A 22178-nucleotide genomic window follows, 5' to 3' on the forward strand; every position below is an offset into this window, starting at 1 on the left:
TGATTAAATTAATTTAATAGTAATTGAGAATCTATTATGAATAATTTATTGGATATTTCCCGGATTCCTATCTATCGTAATAATACCAAGAATCACAATCGAATGATAAATACACACATATTTTTGTTCCTTATTTTTAAATTAGGCTAATACTTATAGTATTAATTGGTTAATCTTGTTCAGTAGTATTTTAGTGTTCACTTAGTCCCATATAACCTTGTTATATACCTGCAGTACAATGGAAGTACAGTAAATGTGTATATTTCTATCGCATTCCTACTCATATTTATCTAATTTCAAGCATAGAAATTTGTGTATTTATAGCATAAAATTAAGAAAATTAAATTCTAACTTAATTTATTTAAAAATTTCCCAATCTTGCTCAAATTTCCTCTCAATCAGTTTTATATCACACAAACTTAATGTAATAATTTTATCACATTGTTTTATAATAGATCAACGTCAAAGAATAGTTTTAATTATAAATAAAAAGCGCAAAGTCGAAATAGTTGTATATTAACGCAGTAAAGGGGGAATAGGAGGAAATGATAAAAGGGCGTGTAAATTATGAGAAGAATTATTGTTAAAAATGACAAATCGAAATGTTCAAGGTTTTGTAACGCAGTTCTCGATAAAGTAAAATCGTTGTTTAGCAACGGAGATTTAACTACTAATAAATGTTTTGTTCGAACAGCCACCTTCACATTATTGTGTATACCTTATGGTTTATTTTGGCTGACTAGTATTACTTGGTTTTTGAGTCTTAAACCCTACGGATATCTCGTGCCGACCTTTATAACCATTCTGTTCGTTGTTTCTATCCTACTCTTCTTCTTTTGTAGTTTCAGTAATCCTGGAATTATTCCGAAACAAAATCCAACTTATGACTCTTATGATCTTTTTACGGGATTCAACAGAGCATGTTATAGGAACAAGCATTCCATTCGGGCCGACAAGCCCCAATTTTTAATGATTAATGGTAGGTACTTGAGGATTAAATATTGTGAAACGTGTAACATATATCGACCACCAAGGAGTGTTCATTGTAGACTATGTGACTTTTGTGTTAACAGGTTTGATCACCACTGCAAGTGGATAGGCAACTGTATTGGGTACAACAACTACAGGCAATTTATCGCATTTGTTTTCACCACATTTGTTCTTATCATAGCTATGATTTGCTTATCTATTGCCAGGGCTGTTTATATCACCAGAGACGAAAAGATGCTAAGGCTCATAATAGAAACTACCACGATTCTTGTTTATACAGTCTTGTTCTGTTGGTTCATAGCCGGCCTGACTGCTTACCACTCCTTCTTGGCTTGTACGAACCAGACCACAAACGAGCAGTTGAAGGGCGTTTATAAAATCTTCAACCCTTGGAATCGCGGGATTTTCCGAAACATCAGGGAGGTTTGGTTTGTAAAACGTAAGAAATTGACCTATGAAACCATCAACACTTTCAACAAGTTCATGTATAAAAGCACCAATGGTGACTGCGAGAATAAAAATAGTGTAAAAATGAGCAAAATATACAATCCTGTGAGTATATTTGATAATATCGGAAATTTGAACTTAATTAAGGACTATTTAGCCGGCAAAAGACTAACTCTTAATTCAATCGAATCCATCAATTCCAGCAGTCTCGAAAGTTCATCTTCTTGTGAGCAGAATTACTCCTTCAAGGAATTAACTTCTAATGAGTATAGACTTAACAGGACCAATGATTTGTTGTATGATTGCTCTGACGAAGAGCATATTTCCAGGTCCGATAGTCTCAAGAGAGTTGCCTTCAGCGAAAACGTCCAGAGGTTCAATTCTCTAAACTCTTCGATTAAAACTCTCAAAGAAACTTACCATTTCCTCAAAAACGATCTCATCAATAACAAAATCGGCCGCGTTTCCGACGACAGTCAACTTGATAGAAAAAACTTAACACGAAAGAATGGGATGGACTTCGGATGAAAAGTCACCATTAACATGTAATATAATTCTCTATATAAGATATACATAATTAGCAAATGTGTAAATATTAGTGATTAAATTCCTTATGGTTTGTTCTGATAACTTCATATTTGCTTCTCTTATATATATAATATAATATCGGGAACGCCATCAATCCAACTAAAAATTATTTAAATTTAATTAAAAGTATACCTAATGTAACAATTTTTGCTGGTGACTTTAAGGTGTTATTAACGTAATTCTTGTTATCTGAGGCCAGCGGGTGTTTAATTCTAATAACGTTGTTTTTGTTTGTTTTCTGGGCCTTTAAAATCGCGACGTATGGTCCAACATTATCACCATTCTCCATCAACAACTACAATATCATTATCATTATTGAAAGTTAATTATTAATGAATGAGTATGGGAGTGTAGTGATTACTTTATGGGTTCCATCACAGTAGGGGAACTTTTTACTTTGCCAACATCTACAAACACAAACTTTGACATCCTTGGCGTCAGTTGGCGGAAAAGTTTCCACAATCTACATACATGTATTATGTGTTACTTTTTAGGTTAGTATAACAACTACTAATCATCCTTAATAAACTAAGTGAATACAATAATACTAAAATACTATGTTAATGGTGTAACATAGGTACTTGTGAGAATTTTTGGAAGCGTTTTGTGTTAAAATTGAGGCTTTCTAGATAATCGAGTGGACTGGACATTTAAGTTCAAAATAAAAATTAATAAATTTCAAACTACACCATGTCAAAATTAGTGATTCAGATTCAATGATTTAACCTGATTTCACTTCATTCTAAAACACACCATAACCTTCCATACACAAAATCAACACACAACCTTGTACACATATATTCTCAAATTATTAAATTTAATAAATTTAAATTAAAATAATAAAACACTCTTAAATAAAATGTAAACTGTGTTATAACTTTTTAGTATGACTGATTTTCCTGAGTCTTGGGTGTAATAGGAAATTATCAATATACTGCCAAAACTCTCTTGACACAGATGCATCATTATGCCTATGTGATCTACTTATTCTAAACACCTAAGTCACATTAAACTACACTATAATTTTATCTATGTATACCATAATTTTATCTATGTATACTACAATTTCAACTATATATTCTAAGCTATGTAGTTAATAAAAATGTCTAAGTTTTACTTTTATATCCCAACTGCACATTTCACTCGGTACTATATCTCCATCATGTACAAATAGAACTCCTCTACACAATATTTAGATATTTTCATAGATTAGCTTGTATAACTAAGTGACATGATTAACCATATAATTTGATACTTCAAAGTCATGAACATATCTATAAAAGACTCGAACGGGTAGTTGTTAAATTGCCACCTTTCTCCTTTCACGTTGAGAACTACGCATACGACACTGACCCAGTCGTGATTGGTAAATCTGGATACGTAGGAATTCTCAACAACTCTAAATTTAACGGGTTTCTTCCCTACTGTATGCACTATCTCAACTGCATTCATTGGTAAATTTGATTGTAGAATGCCATCTAAGAGGATTTAATGATTATATGTAAATATATGTGGTTAATTATATATAGAGCAGGTTGCGTGTAGTTTGGTACCATTTTTCATAGATTGGTGTTGGTCAACAAATTGGTGATCTTGTAATAATTGTTTTATATTTTGCCTGGATATTATTGAGCTGGTTCCCGAAGGAACTATTATTATTGGCCTTTTGCGATATTTACAACATATCTCATCCACTACCTTCATCTTACTCACTAATTCAAATTATTATACAAATATAGTAAAAATGTGTAAATTGTGTTATAAAATTCTAACTAAATTATCAGTAAATAATCTAAAACATACTTGATTTTGATGAACCGTGATCTGATTTGTGTATTTTCTTCACACTATCTGAAGTTGCGTCTGCCTTCATTAGTATCTTTTCAAATCCTTCACCATGTGCTGTTAATAATGAGTTTCTGGTCCTCACAGGCCTCTCTTGTATACATGTCACAAACACGAATGTGTTCAAGTATTCATTGAGCTGATTGTTATTTGACAAATTTTCATTGGTTCCTCCATTTTCATCAGACTTTACATTTTTAACACTACTGTGTAATTTACTCAAGGAGGAGTACAGGTTATGTAGTATATCTTTAACTGTTAACTTGGTGGTACTAGTCTTAGAAGAGGTTTCTAATGTTTTCCCTGGGATTTTAACATCCAATTGGGGATTAACTGCTCTATATTCCACTTTAAAATTAAGCAATTCTGGTGAAACTTTAATTTCTTCCAGAATAGATTTAATGCGATCTCTTTCAAGGATATTTATATACTTAAAGTCTCTGTCGGTAACGAATTGGTATGTGTACTCTTCACGCAGAAGCCTAAGCGCCAAAAGTATATCGGCTATAAGGTACATTTCTCCTCGTCTGCTGGTAAGTCCCGAAGGTGATAGAACGTTGATCTGTAGATTAAAATCCGGTAACTGTGCGACAAGAAATCCCTCAGAAGCATTCAGAAATTCCACCACATAATTGTTGATAATTATAGATTTTAGGAGTAAAATAGATTCGGTATTTGGGGAATCTCGCCAATATTCCGAAACCAGTGATGGATCAGGTTTCAAATCCCAACTTTTATCAAATTTTATGTAATTCCCCTCCATCTATCGTACAAGGCCTTTTAATTATTAAGAATATTACGTAAGCAACTCCATTGTTGTGTTTTTAAAATACAAATATGACAAATAAAAATAGTAAGGTCATATACATCTCCCGACGTCAACACCCACAATTTAATACATAATAATACACCATTATTATTATATTTTGTTTCTAATAATTTGTACTTCTTGTATTGTTTTTGTTACATTAAATAACTCATTTTGTTAACACAATGGATGATAAAGCTGAGCCCGTTCTCATAAGGGCCGCTGGTATAATCATATATAACGTTGATGTCGAGTCAAATGTAGTAAAATATCTACTTCTCCGGTCCTCTTCTAAACCCTTCCACTGGACTCCACCAAAAGGTATGTGTTAAACCTATTTTATATACGTTTGTATATCATTTTGTTTCCTCAACTATTAGTCATATTGGAATTTTTTATATATTTTTATTTTTTAAATACCTGATTTCATATTTAATGTATATAGTAATTTATTCCTTGATAGGCAGGTTGGATCCTGGAGAGGATTCCATAGATGCTGCTCATAGAGAAACACTAGAGGAAGCTGGCCTTACGAAAGAAGCATACATTCTCCACGATGACTTCAAGGATGTATGTAAAACTACTTTTATCTCCACTTTATCACTGTGAATTTGTATAAATATGGTTACAGGTGTTGAATTACCAAGCAAATGGAAGGGACAAGGAATGTGTATATTTTTTAGCTAAAATTGCTGATTTCCCCAATACCAAAGTTACACTCTCAAATGAACACACTGATTTTGCGTATGTCTAACTCAGTTATATGTTTGACAGTGGTATATTTATGTTTAGATGGGTTGGAATTGAAGATATACCAAGATACTGTGACAAAGAATCATTGCGTACAATGTTCGTTAAAGCCCATGAATTCCTGTCAAAACATTACAAATAACTAATCTATAATATCGTGTTGTATTCTCAGTATATTATTGACTATATTAGTGAGATTTGTCAAGGTTTAACTTCATTGCTTGTCTTCTACACAATTCTTGTAATTCCTCGGTGTTAATATCAGACGGATTAAAAAATACATAACGAACTACAGACCCACGAACAAAACAATTTACTACAGACAACTACAAAACATTAAATATTATATTACCAGGTTTAGAAAAGAATCTTTTTTATACATAGTAAGATTAGTGATAGCTGAGTAAAAAAATACCAGATGTGGATAGCGTTCAGTATCGTTAGCAGTGACATTGGTGAGCTTGATGTTGAGATATTGGTCGACAGAGTGGAGTTTGCCTGAGATTTGTAAATCATTCTTCAGCTCAACGGTAACCTTCGCATTCTTCTCAACCAAACTTTGAAAGAAATTATAAAATAACTAAAATAATATATTATTTTATATATAAAAATTACCATTATTCATATAATCATCTATATGTACTGTACAATATACTAAATAATAGTATGTCATCCACACCATAATTGTAAGTGATTTAATCATAAAATATTATTATAATTTAAGGAAAATATAATGAAATAAAGGAATAAAGGCTAAAAATATAAATTAGAATGAAATATAACGGAAGTGGAATTTTAGTGAATTGGAATGTGTAGTATATTTTTTAATGATTTCTTAATTAATTTGCAAAATATTATAAAGAAATTTCTTGTTAATTTTTTAACAATATCTAGGCATTGTATCCGAGTAATGTTGCACTGGGTGGGTTGTTGTTTATCACACTTTTATTACCGTTGTTGTTACACAAGTACTAATCGATTCCTACACTTGTGGACTGGCCAGTAATAAAATTTGTGGGTTAAAATAATAAAATTATCATTAAATTGGGGAGAGAAAGAGGATGTAGGAGAAGAATAATGAATTGGCACTGTTATGCCATGATTGCACCTGTGTATGTGTTTATTACGTTGTTTGGTTGTCGTTAGTTTATTCACTCTCTAACGCCATAGAGCTTTAATTCATGTATTTATAACCTTATAGATTACCTTTTTATATACAATTTTATATCTTTCGTGGTATAAAATTGTTGCTTATTCATTATTAATTAGGCGTTTTAAAACCATTCTTTAACTGAACGTTAACCTAATAAATTTATCGATTTCTATTAAATATGAACGTTTTAAAATTTCCCATCTCTTATCTAATCATTCTGATACAATTTTCATACAACAATGGTATTCCTCACACTATTTTGTTATTCTACACATTCCTAATATTTTACACATTTTTATTTACTTGTGCTATTTAAGTATTTTTTAAATTAATTTTAGTAGTTAAACTTTTTACTCCAAATAAATATTTTAATAATTTTTGTAAAATTTGTTGACACATTGTGAAATGTGTAATATTAATTTGATAATACTATTTTAGTGTTATGTCACCCTGTATCTGAGGAATCTAATGTTTTGCGATCTCCGAAAACAGTGTTTTCACCCCAACTGACCAAAAGCCTTAAGGAACGTTTAAATCACTTCGGTTCACTGGGCCCTTCTGATCCTTACAACTCCAAAAGGACTGAAAAAGTTACAGAAAATTTGTCTAAAGAAGAAGAAACCCGACCCAAGGAAGAAGACACTGAAGTCAAAGAAGATAATACCCAAACTGAGGTTAATGTTAATGAAGAGGAGAATCCAGTAAATCAACATCAAGAAGAAAAAGTTGCTGAAGAAAAGCTCAATGAAGAAAAGGTCAATGAACAAACGGTCAGTGAACAAAAGCCCAATGAAGAAAAGGTTTCTGAGGAAAAAGTTTCTGAGGAAAAGGTTGAAGAAAAGGTCAATGATGATCTAGATCCTGCCTATATCTCTAATGTACCCTTCGATACATCTAGCACTGATTCCACAAGTGATAAGGAAGAGAAACCTCAGGAGCCTGAGGAAGTAATTAAAGCCGAGAAAGTAGATAATTTGGGATTCAATTTACCTCCTCAAAAACCTCTTCAAAAAGAACCAAAATCTACAGAATTAAAATCTTCAGAACTAAAATCTACAGAATTAAAACCTGCTGAACCAAAACTCAATAACAGACCAAAGGATAGGGAGTTCAGTTTTACAGATTTTGATGGCTTTATGGTTAATAACCGCGAGGATTTGTTAAAGTGCATTAATGACCCTCACGACTTTGTACTTGTGCTCGATGAATCTGAAAGTATGTCCAATTACAATTGGAAGAAATATGTAAAGGAAGTTACGCTCCTCCTTGCCTCCTCAATTTCACACCTTAATAAGGATAATACTCTGTCAATAGTACATTACTCAAATGTTCCAACCCTTAGACTTAACTTCCAAAAAATTGATCCTGAGGCTTTCCAAAATACTTTAGATAAGATCAATGAGATGTTCCAGATGAGACGCTCGTACGGCAAAAGTTACACTGGAAAAGCGCTCGAATATGTCAGACAGCAACTCCTGCACCTTCCTGAAATCCCAGAGGGAAGTTCTTCAGATTCTCCGAAAGCCAGTAACAAAGTGGTTATATTGATGACTGATGGGGCAGCAAAAGATATTGAGAAGGCCTATAATGAGTCCTTGGCACTGAGGTATAACGGAGTTGAACTGTTTGTGTTCGCCGTAGGATTTGTGAATGAGGAAAACTGTAGGAAACTGGTCGGCTGCCCGAATGAAGGCCACTGCACCAATGTTTTCTATTCATCATGGAACTCTATATTACTACAACTTCAGGAGCTTCTCAAGTTCATGTGCATAGATTTGGGACGCAACGCAACCTGCAAGGAATTCTGGTCAGACTTCAGTGACTGTTCTCGTCCTTGCGGCGGGGGTACCAAGAGGGCGACTTTCCTCAAGTTTACGACCTTAACGGAGGCAACAGCAGGTTCAGATGGTAAAAAAGGTCTCACGTGTGAGGATCAATATAGGTATACAACTGACAAGGTTGTACGATGTAATGAGCATCCATGTCCGCCTGACCAGTCTACACTTTTGCAGGATTTGATTAAAGGAAAAAATGGCCTGTCCACTGACACTGACATGTTAATGGAGGTGAAAAAGCACTTGAGAGATGATAACACCGTTGATACTCACATGAGGACAAAGAATCTTGGGGATAGGGTTCATCATAGACATCATTCTCACAGTTATGCCCCTAAAAAAGTGCCTGAAAAGGAGCCTAAACCAGACCCAGTTGGGACTAAAATTCTAAATGACTTGCTGGATGGGAAGAAAGAACCCGATCCTCTGCCTTTCCATTTGCTGGGTGAAAATGAGCATCATGTACAGGTAGAACGTATATTGGATCAAAGTGAAGTTGATACTCCAGTACGTAAACATACCCCAACATCTCCCACTAAACCTTCAACAAGTCACTCTACTAGACATACTCAACACGCTCAAACTGTACATACTCCAAGTCAAGCAACTGTATACACTCCACCTTCTCCAACTGTACATACTCCAAGTCCTCCCACCGAAGAGGATTCAAGTGTTCAAACTGAATCTGATCAGTCAGATTTAGATCTACCAGAAACTCCATTGAAAGTTGATCGAGAGGTCCAGACAAAGAACTTAGTGGATCAGGCTATGCAAACTGAGCGTGAAAAGGTTAGCAGCTCTTCACAGACAGAGAATAACAAGGTTGATGGAAGTTCACAAACCGTGAACAACAAAGTTGATAGTTCAACTCAAACGGATCCCGATACGACACAAGAGCTTGGCACTCTAACATATGATAGATTAAAACAGCTTGTAAATAGCGAGCAGGCCACGAAAAGTGGTCCAACTGAAGTAGTAAGTGCTGGCTTGGATGTTGTGAAGGAGGGCGTGAATAAAGTTGATCAACACCTTAAGGAAACCATACAACAATTACAAGGTTGTTTACTAGTGATATATTAGTAGATATAGTCATGTTTATCTTTGTACATATTTTTATAGGAGGAAGATGGAAATTATTTGTATTAAAGTTTAAACAAAAATTTAAACAATTACTGGAAAATGAAAACTTCAAAAAACTAAGTACCATACCTGAACATTTTATAAATAGTCGTTAAAATATAGATATATATTGAGAGATGAGAGTGTAATAATTGTATAGGCGCTGTATTGATAGTAATAATATTATCGGCAATATCAATATCATTCTTTTCATATCTTTTCCTCAGAGAGTAATATATTATCTAATTATTCAGAAATATCAATTATTGTAAGAATATTCACCCGAACTACAAATCGTGTGAATTTAAATAATGTTTGTTTAGGAGAGAGCCTGTGCGTCGGTTATTTGATCCAAATGATCAAGAGTTTATGAACGCAGGAGACGGAGATGATGTGGAACCTTCAGAAAACTACCAAGTCTCGAATATGGAGGATGGAATCTGGGCCTAAGGTTACACACATCTCTGATAACAATCAAGTTATAGAATATATTCTCACACAGTTAAAGGTTCAATGAATATTTGAGGGGATTTGTGGATAAGTAGAGAGGTTTAATGGTTTAAATCAAATGCAGTTTAATAAATTGTTTAAAATGTAGTTTAAAAAGTCAAATTACCGTAATAAATCGAATGTAGTTTAATAATTCTAAAATGGAAGCTTAACGCTTATAAAATAACAGTGTGATAACTCTAAAATGGTAGTTTATACTAAAGTTGGTTTAAATGTAGTAAAAGATTTAGAAATGGATTTAATGGGTTTAATTGTTTAAACACACAATGGGGTGTAATTCTATTTAAGCTTTAGATTTAATCTCCAAGCTAATTTTTTAATCTTTTCTATACATACTAACTTGTTTTTATTTTGTTTTATCAGATTCTTACATTTTTTCATAGGATTCCAACTTTTTAAACTAATAGTTCTATTCATTAATAGTTTTTAAAACTATTTTAAATATAATTTCACGAGCAAATTTCTAAATAATTTTGAAAATGACATTTTTTAATTTCTCCCTTAACACTGTACAAAAGTTAAGATGTAACACAATTGGTAAATTGTGTAGAGGATTGGTAACAAAGAGCGAAGCGACCTGCACCCGGAAGGTGTATGGCGAAAATGATAAGGTAACCTTGGGCCCACCCACCTATACAATTTTTTCACCAGAGGTGTGTCTAACGCTAAAGCTAAAACGTGATGAATTGACGGGCGACAACGGTCTTTTGCTGACTGGAATGACCCGTTTGAAGGACGGCTCTAACTCCTTCAATAAGAACTCCAGAATCTCCTCAGTTCTCCCAATGGAGACTCTGGATCGCCTGAGTGAGGCTATAACTAGAAGTTCAGAACACCCAGTCACCTTTGAAGCTCTAGACGGTGGCTCAGTAGTTGTAACAAACAACAGTGATACTTTTTCGATAAAGTTATATCCCAGCCTCCCTGGCCTTAATCTAACTCCTGGAATGCTTCCAACAAATAAACCAAACTCCCACATTAATTTTACAGGGAATCATAATGAACATGCTCTACTCAAGCATGCTCTACACGACCTCTCAACTTCAAATTGTTAATTTATTACACAGTTTACATTATTATTTATTTAAACTTATTTATAAGTTTTATTATTTCAGTTGTCGTTCTAGGTATGAACTCTAAAGTATACGGACACTCATGAGTTACACCTGAAGTTCACTGTTAAGTCTCCTATCACTTAACTCATTTATTATTATTAATATATCTGAAACTTTGAAAACATGATGGCCAGCATATTAAATATAATATTATTTATTCTCATCACAATTACCTCCAACGTTTTATCATGTAACCAAAGGGATATACATATACTCATATTACATAGCTGTATAATAAATGTGTAGATGATAGAGGTTTATATCCCGACGGTATAAAGAAACCAAGTTCCTACTGTCATAGAGAATTGGACTTGACAATATTAGTGGACGAATCCTCGAGTATCATGAAGGAGGAATGGGAGAAACTTATTCCGTTCCTGAAATCTCTTGTGAAATCAATCAGTATCAGCCCAAACTACGTGCACTTGTCAGTGGTAACATTTTCCACCTCAATTAGGTGGTTAATATCATTTCTGAACCCATCTGGTAAGGATGAGAACTTGGCCCTAAGAGTTATCGACGAGCTGAAGAATAGTAAGCCGGTGTTTGGTTTTACATTCACTGGTCAGGCACTTAACTTTATTACTGAGGCTGTTTATCAATTTGGTGCTAGACAGAATGCTCCAAAGGCTATTATCCTCATCACCGACGGGTCCTCCACTCAGCCTAATGTTACTTCTCAAGCCTCAGCAATGCTCAGGGAGGCTGGAGTAACAATTCTCGTGGTTGGAGTTGGCATGGCTAGAGACTATGAGTGCAGAGCAGTGGCTGGCTGTCCCGTCAAGGGTAATTGTCCTCATTTCTTTATGACTAACTGGAATGAGATTATCAGAAAGGTAGGCGAGTTGATGGCTGAGGTGTGTGAGACCATACCCAGGGACGCAGTGTGTCAGCCTCACTGGTCTGAGTGGTCTGAATGTGATGCAAATTGCGGAAATGGAACAAGATACAAGAAATTAATGGGAGTGACAACCATCTCAGAAGCTACTGTGGGTTCAAACGGTAAGTCTGGAAGGACATGTGAGATGATTTATGAGAACGCTGAGGTCCCGAAAGAGGAGTGCTCAGTTGAGTGTGATAATGGAGATGGAGGAGAGGAAATTAGCGTGATAGGTGGGAAAGAGAAAAAAGAAGAGGAAAACAATTTATTAAAAGAGTATGAGAGATACAGACATGAAGGAGAACATGAGCAGTATGAAGAAGAAACCAATACTGAGAATGGTATCCATATGTCAAAACTAGTTAAATCATCAAGGAATTATAACTTGTTATACTTGTTACAGTAGTTAATCACCTTTAAAATCCTATAATAAGCAGTTTTGTATTTGTGTTTAGAGGAGTTTAACAGAGGTGGAGCTAAGATTGCTGGAGGAATAGCTCTAGCCTTGTTAATGATTGCAGGCGCTGGAGGTTACACATACTACAAAAAGTATCAATTAACTAGTTAGTATTTGTATGTAAATGTGAAAATCACAAGATTAAAAATAATAAAATGTGCAGAAGGAAAGGGGTGACTGATTCTGGCGATTTGGATGAAGATTTTGCAGATTCTAGTGCGAATCGTGGTGTAAGGGAGAGTGTGGGTGAAGCTTACACAGTAACTGATTTAGATGATGGACTCTGGAGTCAATCCAACCAATAACCAAAATAATATAATTTATATTTTCTACCCGTAACTTAGCACAATTAATGATTAAATGTATTTTATTGTATATAATATGTAACATAACTGTGAAATGTATTCTATTAAATGGAAATGTACCAAATTGGAGATTGTTTGGCAAAAATAGCAGAGTTGACGCTTTGGCTCAGGAACTGTACAGATATAACCTCAATAAATCTGACCAACACACTACCAGTAAACCTGAAGTTGTAGATTCTACCCTTGAAAATAAAAATTTAATTAAAAATTTTTGTATAAATCAGCAAAATTTAATTTTAAAAGAGTTACTGCTACCTTCTCTTAAAAATTATAAACCTTCTACCAACACATCTAATAACTCTACCAATGTTAAAAACACACAGAAAGTATAAATTTATTTATTTATATATAAATATTTTATAATGTGTAGTCTGAGGATAAATGGGAGTTCAAAGTCAGTGATGACAGTAATAGGATAAGATGTTCCGTTTTGTCTGATGTTCCTTCTGGCACGGTGATGCTTCGACCTCTTAACAGTAAGGCCGAATACACTTCACTTCCAGTTCTGATAACTCTTTTCCGTACTAGGACAAACATCATTAAGCTTATGTACCCGAAACACAATATAAACAACATCGATCAGTTATACCATTATGCCTCATTACAGGTATGACATACTCAGTTATACACCTTAACACCTTACGCAAATATTGTATAATAATTTTTTAGACAATGTTGATACGAGAAATGTGTGTAAATGACAGATTTCGTCGTTTGTTTGTTGGATTAACCCTGTTATATGGTATTAAGATGAGTCAGGAAATTATATTGGACCTGTTTTTCTACTTAATCAGGTCTAAACTATTTTGGAATCGCACGGTTTACTCATACTGGTCCCAATCGCTGTCTGTGCCCATACCTCTCCTTATCTTAACTGTTAACAATGTCCTCAATATGTTCCTAAACACAGTTGGTTTTGTAGATTCCAAGTTAAAGGAACAGCTCATTACACTCGAGGGCCTAATGCTTAATAGTGACTTAAGGAAAAGGTTCAAAAATGTTTATGTTAAAGACTATGATGGGTCAATTAAATTACATCAAAACCATCTTGATACTTAATGTATTGTGTTTACTACTTATTATTGTAAAATCATACTATTACAAGATTAATGACAAGAAAATTAATTTGTGGTTTCTGGTTGTGAGAAGTAGTTAGTCAAATCAGCGTCAAGTTTAGCTCTAGTAGCTTCGCCGCCCATGTAAGTATCCAACTCCATATCCTAATCAAGAATTTGCAGCTGTTCATGAAAATTGATAAATATGTTATTTAAAACGAAGTTTAGAGATACCATCTGATCTGCAGTTTTTTGATCCTTATTTTTCTTAAAATTTTGTTTAGTTCTCATATTTTTATTGAATCTGCGAAAGGCGAAATTGCGCCTTGGACGCCTAAATCGGCCTCGCCTAGCAGGGTTTGATTCGCCCTGATTTTCAACTGGCGCTTGTCCTCCTCCAAACCTTCTCAAAGCGCGGCCTTTAAATGTTTTGGCCTTAAATACCCTTCTTACTACAGTATTATTATTGTGATATTTATTGGAAGTTGCATAGTATAAAATTCGTTAAATGGTACCATTTCTCCTGTTATTATTTGTGTTGTTATTGACTGAATTGTTGTTTCTGTTGCGAAATCTATAATTTCCTCTAGGATTTCTGGTATTTCTCTGACCTCCTCTCACATTCTCAAGTACATTATTCCTTCTTGCCATTACTCTCCAACTATCAGATATACTTTAATTCTATTATTTAGATTATTATATTTAAGTTGATAATAAATTGCTATAATTATTATATTACTATTAATATATAGTATGAAATTATATAAGCCTATGGGGATCTAATAACTCAAATACCATCATTATAACATCAAACATCACAAAAAACACTGTAAACCACTAAAGCATGAAAAAAATAATTTAACTCTTGAATTGCAAAATTTTTAATTTTACGGCACCTTTTCTTCAACAAGATCTAATATATATACTTATTATAGTATCAGTATTAGGTAGTAAAAAAGTGTACTAGGACGACGAAAATCACTCTTCTGATTGTTCACCTCCTTTTTGTAATCTTAGTGTTTTCCTCCTAACTCTTCCGGGTCTTGCTCCAGCGTACGGCGATGTTAATGCCAGTTCAATGTGCTTCTCAGAATCAACTCTGACAAGGAATGATGGAATATCCACCAATTGCCTATGAACGCAGATGTGGCGTTGCCTGATTAAACAACGTGCGTGGTGAATTGACTTGGCCAGACCCAGCTTAAACACCTTAGTTTGCAACCTTCTCTCCATCAGCTTTGAGAGTGTTAGTCCCAACACGAAATCCAACTTTTGTTCATTTTCATTCATTAACCCATATCTCACCATACGTCTCAACAGAGCTTCACCTAAACCCATGTTGAATAGATATATAAAATTATTTCATGTTAAGTATTATAAATAAATTTAATGATACCTTGAAAAAGACGTTTGTTATCTTTTGGATCAAGAGTTAGTAGGTAACGTGCTGCTGATCTGATTTTTGAAAGTACGTATTGTACTCTCCAGACTTCACGCTTGTTCTTTAAACCATACTCACCGATCAATTTCAGTTCTTGATCCAACCTTTCCTATAAATAAAATTATTATATTGTTATTGGAATAATGGATGATTTTAGGGTATCAGAGGTAAATAATTAAGACGTATGAAAAGAAACTTTTTCAAAGGGTCTTTTGGGATTTCTAGAGGTCCTACTATAATTCCTATAGCTTCCAACCATATTATTACAGAGTCGATAAAACTAGTATAAAAGTGTTATAATTTGGATATATCATAAATATTGGGCCAAAACAATAAATATCAAATGATAAATGAGTGATGAAAATGAATAATTGCGTGAATAAGGAAAATAAGTATTATTGTTGAGTGGGGCGTAATCTTCCATTACACCCGATACTATATAACAATCACTCAATTACGCCATTTCCATCAAGATTCCATACACATTATAAAATTAGACCCATGACTCAATTGTTTGCTTAAATTAAAATCGGTAATCATAATTATTTCATTATTTAATATCATAATTTCTCCAAATTTTGATAATTTTATCATCTCAAACATTTTTTTCTAAGGTAAATTTACCCACATATTATTTGAATGTTATTGCTTTTTGTAATTACTTATTACTTTAACAGTTTACTTTACACCTTATTTATCTAAATACCTATCACATATTATATAGTTTAAATAAAATATTATTTTTTAAAATTTATTAAATTTTGTATAAATTTAACAGTTTCTTCAAATATATTTGGTATATTATTGTCGAGTTGGTACTTTTGTTGTTTCCAGTTTTGGATGTGTACACTTCTCATTTTCGCTATAACTAACTTCCACATTACCTCTCCCGCTTCCACTTCTTCTACTGGTTTATAGCCTATCTCTACCCTTCTACCCATTAGCTCCAGTCTTACACCATCTGATCCAATAAATAAAATCTTTACACCGTCAAGATCACTGGTTTTGTTATTTAAATCAAAACACATTTGTGCTATTGTCAGAAAAATATGTCTATCAATTAGACAATTTCTACCTCTTCTTAGATGATATAATAATAGGTTTGATTCATCCCTTTCGTATAACGGTATTGAACTTCCATTAACACACAATCCATAGTTTTTCTCTATAAAGTGTGATATTCCCATAGGAAACACCATTTTTACGTTATTAATGTTATTCAGTTCCTTAAATTCTTTTGCCATATCATCAGCGGTCATGTTATTATAGTATATAGTACATATTTGTGGTACAAATGGTGAACTGTCACTGTGGTATAACCATATATCCCATATATACTCTTCTCTTGGACCAGTTTCCGCATCTTTCTGATTATCATCTGTGTCGGTGTTTAGATTTGGTAATCGAATGCTAAATGGATAATAAGAAATATCATAAAAAAGCACATTCAGTGCAAATGATGAGGGAAAGTCAACATCCAGTGACGTTAAATCCACTGGGTTTCTATGACTCATTAATAACTTAAACTCCTTCTTCAACTCCAATAACACGTTAATGAACTCATTTTGCAAATTGATTCCGTTATATATGGTCTGCGATAGTTCCAACGACTTACTCGAACACTCATCCAGTGACGCATTCCTGTCAAAAATGGAATATTTAAGGGTCTGTGAATCAAATCTATTGACTGTGTGTAATAGTTTGAGTTTTTTAGTCTCGTTTAAATGGTCAAATGTTGACTTGATCTTCGACAGTGATGCATATCCCATCTGCTGATCCTTCATGGACTCATCCCACTCCAGTGGATTTTCTTTTTCATATCTCAGCGTTGTTGACATACATATGTTTGTTCCTATCAGGTGCCAATTTTCACAGTTTAATTCATGTAATTTACTCAGAAACTCGTCCGATAATTCTATATTTTCTTCCTTACTTGATGTAATTTCATTGTTATTATTTTGATTATTAGTATCTTCTTCGATATTTTCATCCTTGTTTTCATTATTTGTTACTGTGAAGAAGTGTTGTATTGGAGATTCCTTAATGATATTTCCATTTAAGTACCTCAACACACGCTCATTTCCCACTCCATAGGATTCTAATCTGAACTTCATACTAACATATGATTTTAAAAAATTACTTTAAAATTGTTTTATAAAATTTCTTTAAAAGTTAGAGATAATTTTTTTCAAAATCTCCACACATATTTGTACACAATATCGAAATCAAAGATTCCATTAAAATTCTACACACAATCTGAAACCATTAAAATTCTACACACATTCAAAAAGCATAAATAAGTAATAACTGTTTAAACATATGAATTCCAAAATAATAATATTGTAATGTTTTGTTAAAAGAATTTGGACTGAATCTGTAATGAGGGGCGATCAAATTTTTAGGTTAAAAAATCACTTTCTACGTTTAGCTTTTCTATCATCGTAGACTCTGCCTGCATCGGCTTTTTTGGCTCTTTCTTCCAATTCATCCCATGAAAGACCTTCATCTTCTTCGTCTTCATATTCCTCCTCATCTTCCTCATCTTCATCAGCTAATGACTCACTGTAATCTTCCTCGCTATCTTCCTCCTCTTCATCAGTTTCCTCATCTTTATACTCCTCGTCCTCATCGTCTTCCTCCTCTCCCGTTTCCTCCTCGTCATCCCCTTCTCCGAGGAAACCGTCAAAGCCTCCGCTCTCTACAAACGCCTCTGTATCCTCTAGTATTGTTTTCAGTATATTAGTCCACTGGAGGTTATTCTTTCCTTCATACCACACAATATCCAACTCATTCAGCCATCTCTAAAATCACACAAATACATCCATATTATGGCATATAGTCAATAAATGGAGTGATTACGATAATTAAGTAAAATAACCAAGTTGATTACGTTAATTAAGTTAATAATTAAGCAAAATAACCTAGTTAATTACGTTAATTAAGTTAAATGGGTGTAAAAATACCTTTATTGTATCTAGGTATTCTATTGGGACTAAATCAACTCTTTTAATTGGTTTTGAGTAATCCTTGTTGACGAATACGATGTCAAAATTTCTCAATCCGTGTTGTACTCTTTCAAGTGACACAATTTCAATGTCACTGAGTGGTAAAACAAATGGTGGCCACTCCACCAGGTGTACTAAACAGTTCACTGTTGGTAGCAGTTCCACATTAGATTTCAGTGGTACTCCAGTAAACATCAACTCCCTAAAAATTTTTTGAAAATTATTTACATTATTTAGTATATAATTTGGATAGTATTAGAGATAATTAATTTGCAATACCTTATTGGTAAATCAACTTTCATTGTGGTGACTTCCTTTAGTTGTGACACGAATTGTTTGAAATCGGTGTTAAACTTTCTTTTAAGTTCCCTTTCTCTCATTTCCTCCAGCGTTTCATCTGGGTCGTTGTACGATCTTCCTCTTCTGTTATCCAGGTCATCTATTTGAGTTCCGACTTCTGAGAAGAACTGTACGTCCAACGTCTTCTTCTTCCCCACTAGAATTGGCGACTTTAAGTGGAAATGTAAGAGTACTATCAGTTCTCTTTGACACGGCTGGAATATTGCATGGCGTACATTGGCATAGGATATGTCAACGTTATCAACTCTATCTCTAGAATTCACCAAGTACCTAAAACACCATAAGAATAAATTAAAAGTGGATGTAAATATGAGTATATAGGTGGGAGTGAGTGTAAATGTGTAGACAGGAACCTTAATCCATTGTGATGTGCTTCTAGAAATCCCAGGACACGTCTTGAGCCGTGTACTGATGGTCTGATCATGAGGTCCTTCAGAACTATCCTCTTTCCTGTTCTATTCAAGTTCAACTTCTCTTGGTCTGCCAATGTTAAGCCCATATCATCGTTTTCTCTCTGTTTCATCTGCTTAATCAGTTCTTTCAAACTCTTAAACACATCTACAACATATGTAATGGGTTTCACATACATAACTAATACTCTAAACTATGTAAAACGTACTTTGTAAATGCTTGACATCTTTGGATTTGTATAACACTTCTTTAATGAATATTGAGTTTTCTTGTTGTAGATCTGGTAGAGGGTTTTGATCAGTTTTTGCTGTATATGTGTGTGATCCTGGGACCTGAAAGTTAATTCTCAGCATGTAGAGGTTATTATTCTCAGGATTGCACGTCACATTCTTGATCATCATGACTGAAAATGGCAAGTGATACCCATTCACTGGCAACATGACTACTTCATTTCTCCAATCAACGAATATCTAAAACACATTATAAATTGTATAAATAAATTGTATATAAATTGTATAGGTAAATTGTATATAAATTGTATAAGTAAATTGTTTATAAATTGTATATAAATTGTATATATATATATATATAATGTGTGTATAGATGTGTATTACTTTGTTGGGTGTTAGTTCATTTGAGAAGTAATCGGGACTTTGAAAGACTTTGATTTTGTCCATTTTAACGACTTGTTTTTGTTTCGAGTCACCTGCAAGGCCTGAACCATCTTTCACTCGCCTTGTTATCTCTTCAATCTTAAGCTCTCTTAACTTCTTCTGGTGTGCCAATAAACTCTCCATCTCCTCCTTGCTTACTCCACCTCTATTTCTCAACCTATGGGTTATTACATTCCATAATTTGTTAAAGAGTTTGAATAAATGTGGTATTAAAAATACCTCTCCTTTAGTATCACAGTCTCAGCGTCTTTGAGTATTTGTGAGGATACGACTGGTTTTTTCTCCTTTTCATCTTCATCTTTCTCTTCCTCCTCTTCCTCCTCTTCTTCTAATTCGTAGGAAACGTTTTCCAACCCCTTGCTTACAAACGAGGTTAGTACTGTGACTCCTGCTGTGGTCGACACGTGGACTGTGTCTCCAATCCATACGGCAAATTTCTTCCCTTCGTGTATCTCCAGAAATCCAACACTCAAATGAAACACCATATTATCCCGTATCAAGCTACAAATTATCCATCATTATGCTATATACAATATACGTATTTAGTAAATATATAATGGCACTTTGTGTTATCGGAGGTGATGAGGAAGTTGGAGTCTTTGAATTCAAGCCCAATAGTGTGACCAAGTGACTTTGTTAAATAGTCTTCATGACCCTGTTTCTCCTTCGCGACAAAGTCGTAGACGTTGGAGTAAACTGAGCCGAAAGTCACTCCTGGTTTCAATACTGTAAGTGAATACTCGAAAACTTTCAAGGCCAACTTATACACATCTTTCATATACTAAATTATAAATGAATGTCTCAATTATGAAACAAGTATATAACAGCCTAAATGTTACTTGTGTTCCATCGAGTATTAATGTTCTGGTTAGGCATGAGCACATTTCGGTGTATTTTGAACACACTGAGACGATAATTGTGCCTGGGTCGTGGGAAAGATCATCATCAGTCGGTTTAGCTCCAATTGAAAGCAAATAATTACTTCCACTCTGCACATTCCCGTATATCACTTCCATATCACCACCCCTCATCTACATTACACAGTAAATGAATTATTAATATATAAATAAATTATATAGAGTGGTAAGTTTATACGTTGAACTTTTTTTCCATTTTTTCCAGAAACTTCGGATCTTTTTGTATGTTTAGGGCTTGTGCTACTATGGACGAATGTGTTTTCTTCGACTCTGAATCCAACACTTCTTCAATTTGGTTTATTAGTAAGCTTTTCATCACACTACATGATAGTTGTGCTGACTGCTTTTGGATTTCCTAAACCCATTATATACCATTGTTCCCGAAATTGTGTGATTGAATATTATTTAAAAGGTACCAGGTCAAGTGTTGTTCTCACTGCCATGATTGTTGAGACATCAATTGAGACATCTCTGCGTGCAAAATCCTTTACGTAGTCAAGGCAGAAGTCTGAAAAGTCACCCAAGGGCTTCGGGTCATTTACCACTCCAATTACGCCCTAAAATTCATTACACTCTTGTTTATATTAGTGCAAAACTATCCAAACGGATGTAATAAACAACTGGACATAATAACCCACGTTAAATGACGCAAAAATTTTATTTAGTGAAGGTTCGTCATTTTGGCCTGGTACTCTGTGGTAGAATTTAACCTTTTCGTAATGTTTAACCAAAGGTTCCAAATATTGCCCTAAACCATTAATAAAACGATGTGAATGAGTATGAATGATTAGAAGCATTGTGGAAAACTAAAAATGTGTAAAGTGAACCTTTTTTAGGGGAAGTCAGGATTGAAAGTCTTCCATCAGATGTGAAAACTATTAAGGTTTCTGGGAATTGAAACCCCGTCAACCATAACCTATTAGTAAAATTAAAATTAGCGCAAATTATAGAACAGCAATATAATATTCATGGTCTGTGTAATGAAGTATGTAGAGGGTGAAAATTAAAAATAATTAAAGGACAAAAAACTGTGAATAAAAATAATATAAAATATACTGTAAAAGTTCTGAAGTTGTAGAATTCGATTCAGACTGCGATTTTCCAGTGCACACGAATAATAAGTCGATTTTTTCATCTTCTTGTCTTTTGAAGATGCTCAGAAGTCTATTCAGCTTAAGAGCAACCTCCTCAAAGTTTATTGACACTGAACCCTTACTCTCTGGCATAATTTACGTGTTTTATTGTAAAAATGTATCTGTCAGTGACAACATCACACAATGACACATAAAGACGAATTAAGCCAAATAACTGAACGATTTAAAAATTTTAAAAATAAAGTTATTATAAATGTAATGGAAGGAAATATATAGAATGAATTTTAATTTTACTAGATCCAAATATGAAATTATCAGGTCAAAATATAGTATAAAATATATTTATATTGTGAAAAAAA

General features: G+C 33.7%; 13 protein-coding genes across 13 annotated transcripts; 6 read left to right on the plus strand and 7 right to left on the minus strand.

Annotated features, from left to right (window-relative positions):
• The first annotated feature begins 11 nt into the window (after positions 1 to 11).
• Positions 12 to 2003, plus strand: PAT02 (DHHC palmitoyltransferase family protein). Its single transcript, XM_758842.2, has one exon. The coding sequence runs from the start codon at positions 568 to 570 to the stop codon at positions 1963 to 1965; it is 1398 nt and encodes a 465-aa protein (XP_763935.1). The 5' UTR covers positions 12 to 567; the 3' UTR covers positions 1966 to 2003.
• A 9-nt stretch (positions 2004 to 2012) lies between these two features.
• Positions 2013 to 2751, minus strand: TpMuguga_04g00301 (Iron-binding zinc finger CDGSH type family protein). The gene is made up of 4 exons (XM_758843.2): positions 2607 to 2743; positions 2387 to 2488; positions 2158 to 2320; positions 2015 to 2124 (listed from the first exon to the last, which is right to left on the minus strand). The coding sequence occupies exons 1-4, from the start codon at positions 2673 to 2675 to the stop codon at positions 2033 to 2035; spliced, it is 426 nt and encodes a 141-aa protein (XP_763936.1). The 5' UTR covers positions 2676 to 2743; the 3' UTR covers positions 2015 to 2032.
• Positions 2752 to 2825: 74 nt separating this feature from the next.
• CDC73 (RNA pol II accessory factor Cdc73 family protein) lies at positions 2826 to 4707 on the minus strand. Its single transcript, XM_758844.2, has 5 exons — positions 3829 to 4707; positions 3579 to 3737; positions 3281 to 3503; positions 3143 to 3206; positions 2826 to 3022 (listed from the first exon to the last, which is right to left on the minus strand). The coding sequence occupies exons 1-5, from the start codon at positions 4631 to 4633 to the stop codon at positions 2897 to 2899; spliced, it is 1377 nt and encodes a 458-aa protein (XP_763937.2). The 5' UTR covers positions 4634 to 4707; the 3' UTR covers positions 2826 to 2896.
• Positions 4708 to 4863: 156 nt separating this feature from the next.
• On the plus strand, positions 4864 to 5596 carry ndx-4 (bis(5'-nucleosyl)-tetraphosphatase (Asymmetrical); the record flags this gene model as incomplete). The annotated part of the gene is made up of 4 exons (XM_758845.2): positions 4864 to 4999; positions 5142 to 5248; positions 5310 to 5422; positions 5471 to 5596. The coding sequence occupies 4 exons, from the start codon at positions 4864 to 4866 to the stop codon at positions 5568 to 5570; spliced, it is 456 nt and encodes a 151-aa protein (XP_763938.1). The 3' UTR covers positions 5571 to 5596.
• On the minus strand, positions 5589 to 6130 carry Lsm2 (U6 snRNA-associated Sm-like protein LSm2). Its single transcript, XM_061305969.1, has 3 exons — positions 6044 to 6130; positions 5844 to 6008; positions 5589 to 5754 (listed from the first exon to the last, which is right to left on the minus strand). The coding sequence occupies exons 1-3, from the start codon at positions 6044 to 6046 to the stop codon at positions 5617 to 5619; spliced, it is 306 nt and encodes a 101-aa protein (XP_061161136.1). The 5' UTR covers positions 6047 to 6130; the 3' UTR covers positions 5589 to 5616.
• A 629-nt stretch (positions 6131 to 6759) lies between these two features.
• On the plus strand, positions 6760 to 9985 carry TRAP (von Willebrand factor type A domain protein; the record flags this gene model as incomplete). Its single annotated transcript, XM_758847.1, has 5 exons — positions 6760 to 6823; positions 7020 to 9473; positions 9536 to 9616; positions 9696 to 9765; positions 9859 to 9985. 5 exons carry the CDS (start codon positions 6760 to 6762, stop codon positions 9983 to 9985), a joined length of 2796 nt encoding a protein of 931 aa, XP_763940.1.
• A 349-nt stretch (positions 9986 to 10334) lies between these two features.
• TpMuguga_04g02315 (uncharacterized protein) lies at positions 10335 to 11116 on the plus strand. Its single transcript, XM_061306159.1, has one exon. The coding sequence runs from the start codon at positions 10525 to 10527 to the stop codon at positions 11098 to 11100; it is 576 nt and encodes a 191-aa protein (XP_061161844.1). The 5' UTR covers positions 10335 to 10524; the 3' UTR covers positions 11101 to 11116.
• A 290-nt stretch (positions 11117 to 11406) lies between these two features.
• Positions 11407 to 12802, plus strand: TRAP (von Willebrand factor type A domain protein; the record flags this gene model as incomplete). The annotated part of the gene is made up of 3 exons (XM_758848.2): positions 11407 to 12381; positions 12496 to 12589; positions 12661 to 12802. The coding sequence occupies exons 1-3, from the start codon at positions 11505 to 11507 to the stop codon at positions 12800 to 12802; spliced, it is 1113 nt and encodes a 370-aa protein (XP_763941.2). The 5' UTR covers positions 11407 to 11504.
• TpMuguga_04g00307 (uncharacterized protein) lies at positions 12766 to 13937 on the plus strand. Its single transcript, XM_758849.2, has 3 exons — positions 12766 to 13188; positions 13233 to 13469; positions 13532 to 13937. Exons 1-3 carry the CDS (start codon positions 12850 to 12852, stop codon positions 13919 to 13921), a joined length of 966 nt encoding a protein of 321 aa, XP_763942.1. The 5' UTR covers positions 12766 to 12849; the 3' UTR covers positions 13922 to 13937.
• A 15-nt stretch (positions 13938 to 13952) lies between these two features.
• Positions 13953 to 14711, minus strand: TpMuguga_04g00308 (C-terminal duplication domain of Friend of PRMT1 family protein). The gene is made up of 3 exons (XM_758850.2): positions 14433 to 14711; positions 14152 to 14369; positions 13953 to 14082 (listed from the first exon to the last, which is right to left on the minus strand). Exons 1-3 carry the CDS (start codon positions 14566 to 14568, stop codon positions 13984 to 13986), a joined length of 453 nt encoding a protein of 150 aa, XP_763943.1. The 5' UTR covers positions 14569 to 14711; the 3' UTR covers positions 13953 to 13983.
• A 132-nt stretch (positions 14712 to 14843) lies between these two features.
• On the minus strand, positions 14844 to 15823 carry RPS9B (ribosomal protein S4). Its single transcript, XM_758851.2, has 3 exons — positions 15555 to 15823; positions 15314 to 15467; positions 14844 to 15245 (listed from the first exon to the last, which is right to left on the minus strand). The coding sequence occupies exons 1-3, from the start codon at positions 15615 to 15617 to the stop codon at positions 14896 to 14898; spliced, it is 567 nt and encodes a 188-aa protein (XP_763944.1). The 5' UTR covers positions 15618 to 15823; the 3' UTR covers positions 14844 to 14895.
• Positions 15824 to 16095: 272 nt separating this feature from the next.
• Positions 16096 to 17516, minus strand: TpMuguga_04g00310 (uncharacterized protein; the record flags this gene model as incomplete). Its single annotated transcript, XM_758852.2, has 1 exon — positions 16096 to 17516. Exon 1 carries the CDS (start codon positions 17470 to 17472, stop codon positions 16096 to 16098), a length of 1377 nt encoding a protein of 458 aa, XP_763945.1. The 5' UTR covers positions 17473 to 17516.
• A 253-nt stretch (positions 17517 to 17769) lies between these two features.
• On the minus strand, positions 17770 to 22103 carry SPT16 (FACT complex subunit (SPT16/CDC68) family protein; the record flags this gene model as incomplete). The annotated part of the gene is made up of 14 exons (XM_758853.2): positions 21782 to 22103; positions 21553 to 21641; positions 21364 to 21473; positions 21142 to 21282; positions 20904 to 21080; positions 20648 to 20839; positions 20372 to 20589; positions 20028 to 20309; positions 19749 to 19965; positions 19343 to 19604; positions 19077 to 19281; positions 18643 to 18993; positions 18322 to 18565; positions 17770 to 18159 (listed from the first exon to the last, which is right to left on the minus strand). The coding sequence occupies exons 1-14, from the start codon at positions 21949 to 21951 to the stop codon at positions 17770 to 17772; spliced, it is 3048 nt and encodes a 1015-aa protein (XP_763946.2). The 5' UTR covers positions 21952 to 22103.
• Positions 22104 to 22178: the final 75 nt, after the last annotated feature.

This window comes from Theileria parva, assembly GCF_000165365.1.
Source record: "Theileria parva strain Muguga chromosome 4 map unlocalized ctg_529, whole genome shotgun sequence".
NCBI lineage: Eukaryota > Apicomplexa > Aconoidasida > Piroplasmida > Theileriidae > Theileria > Theileria parva.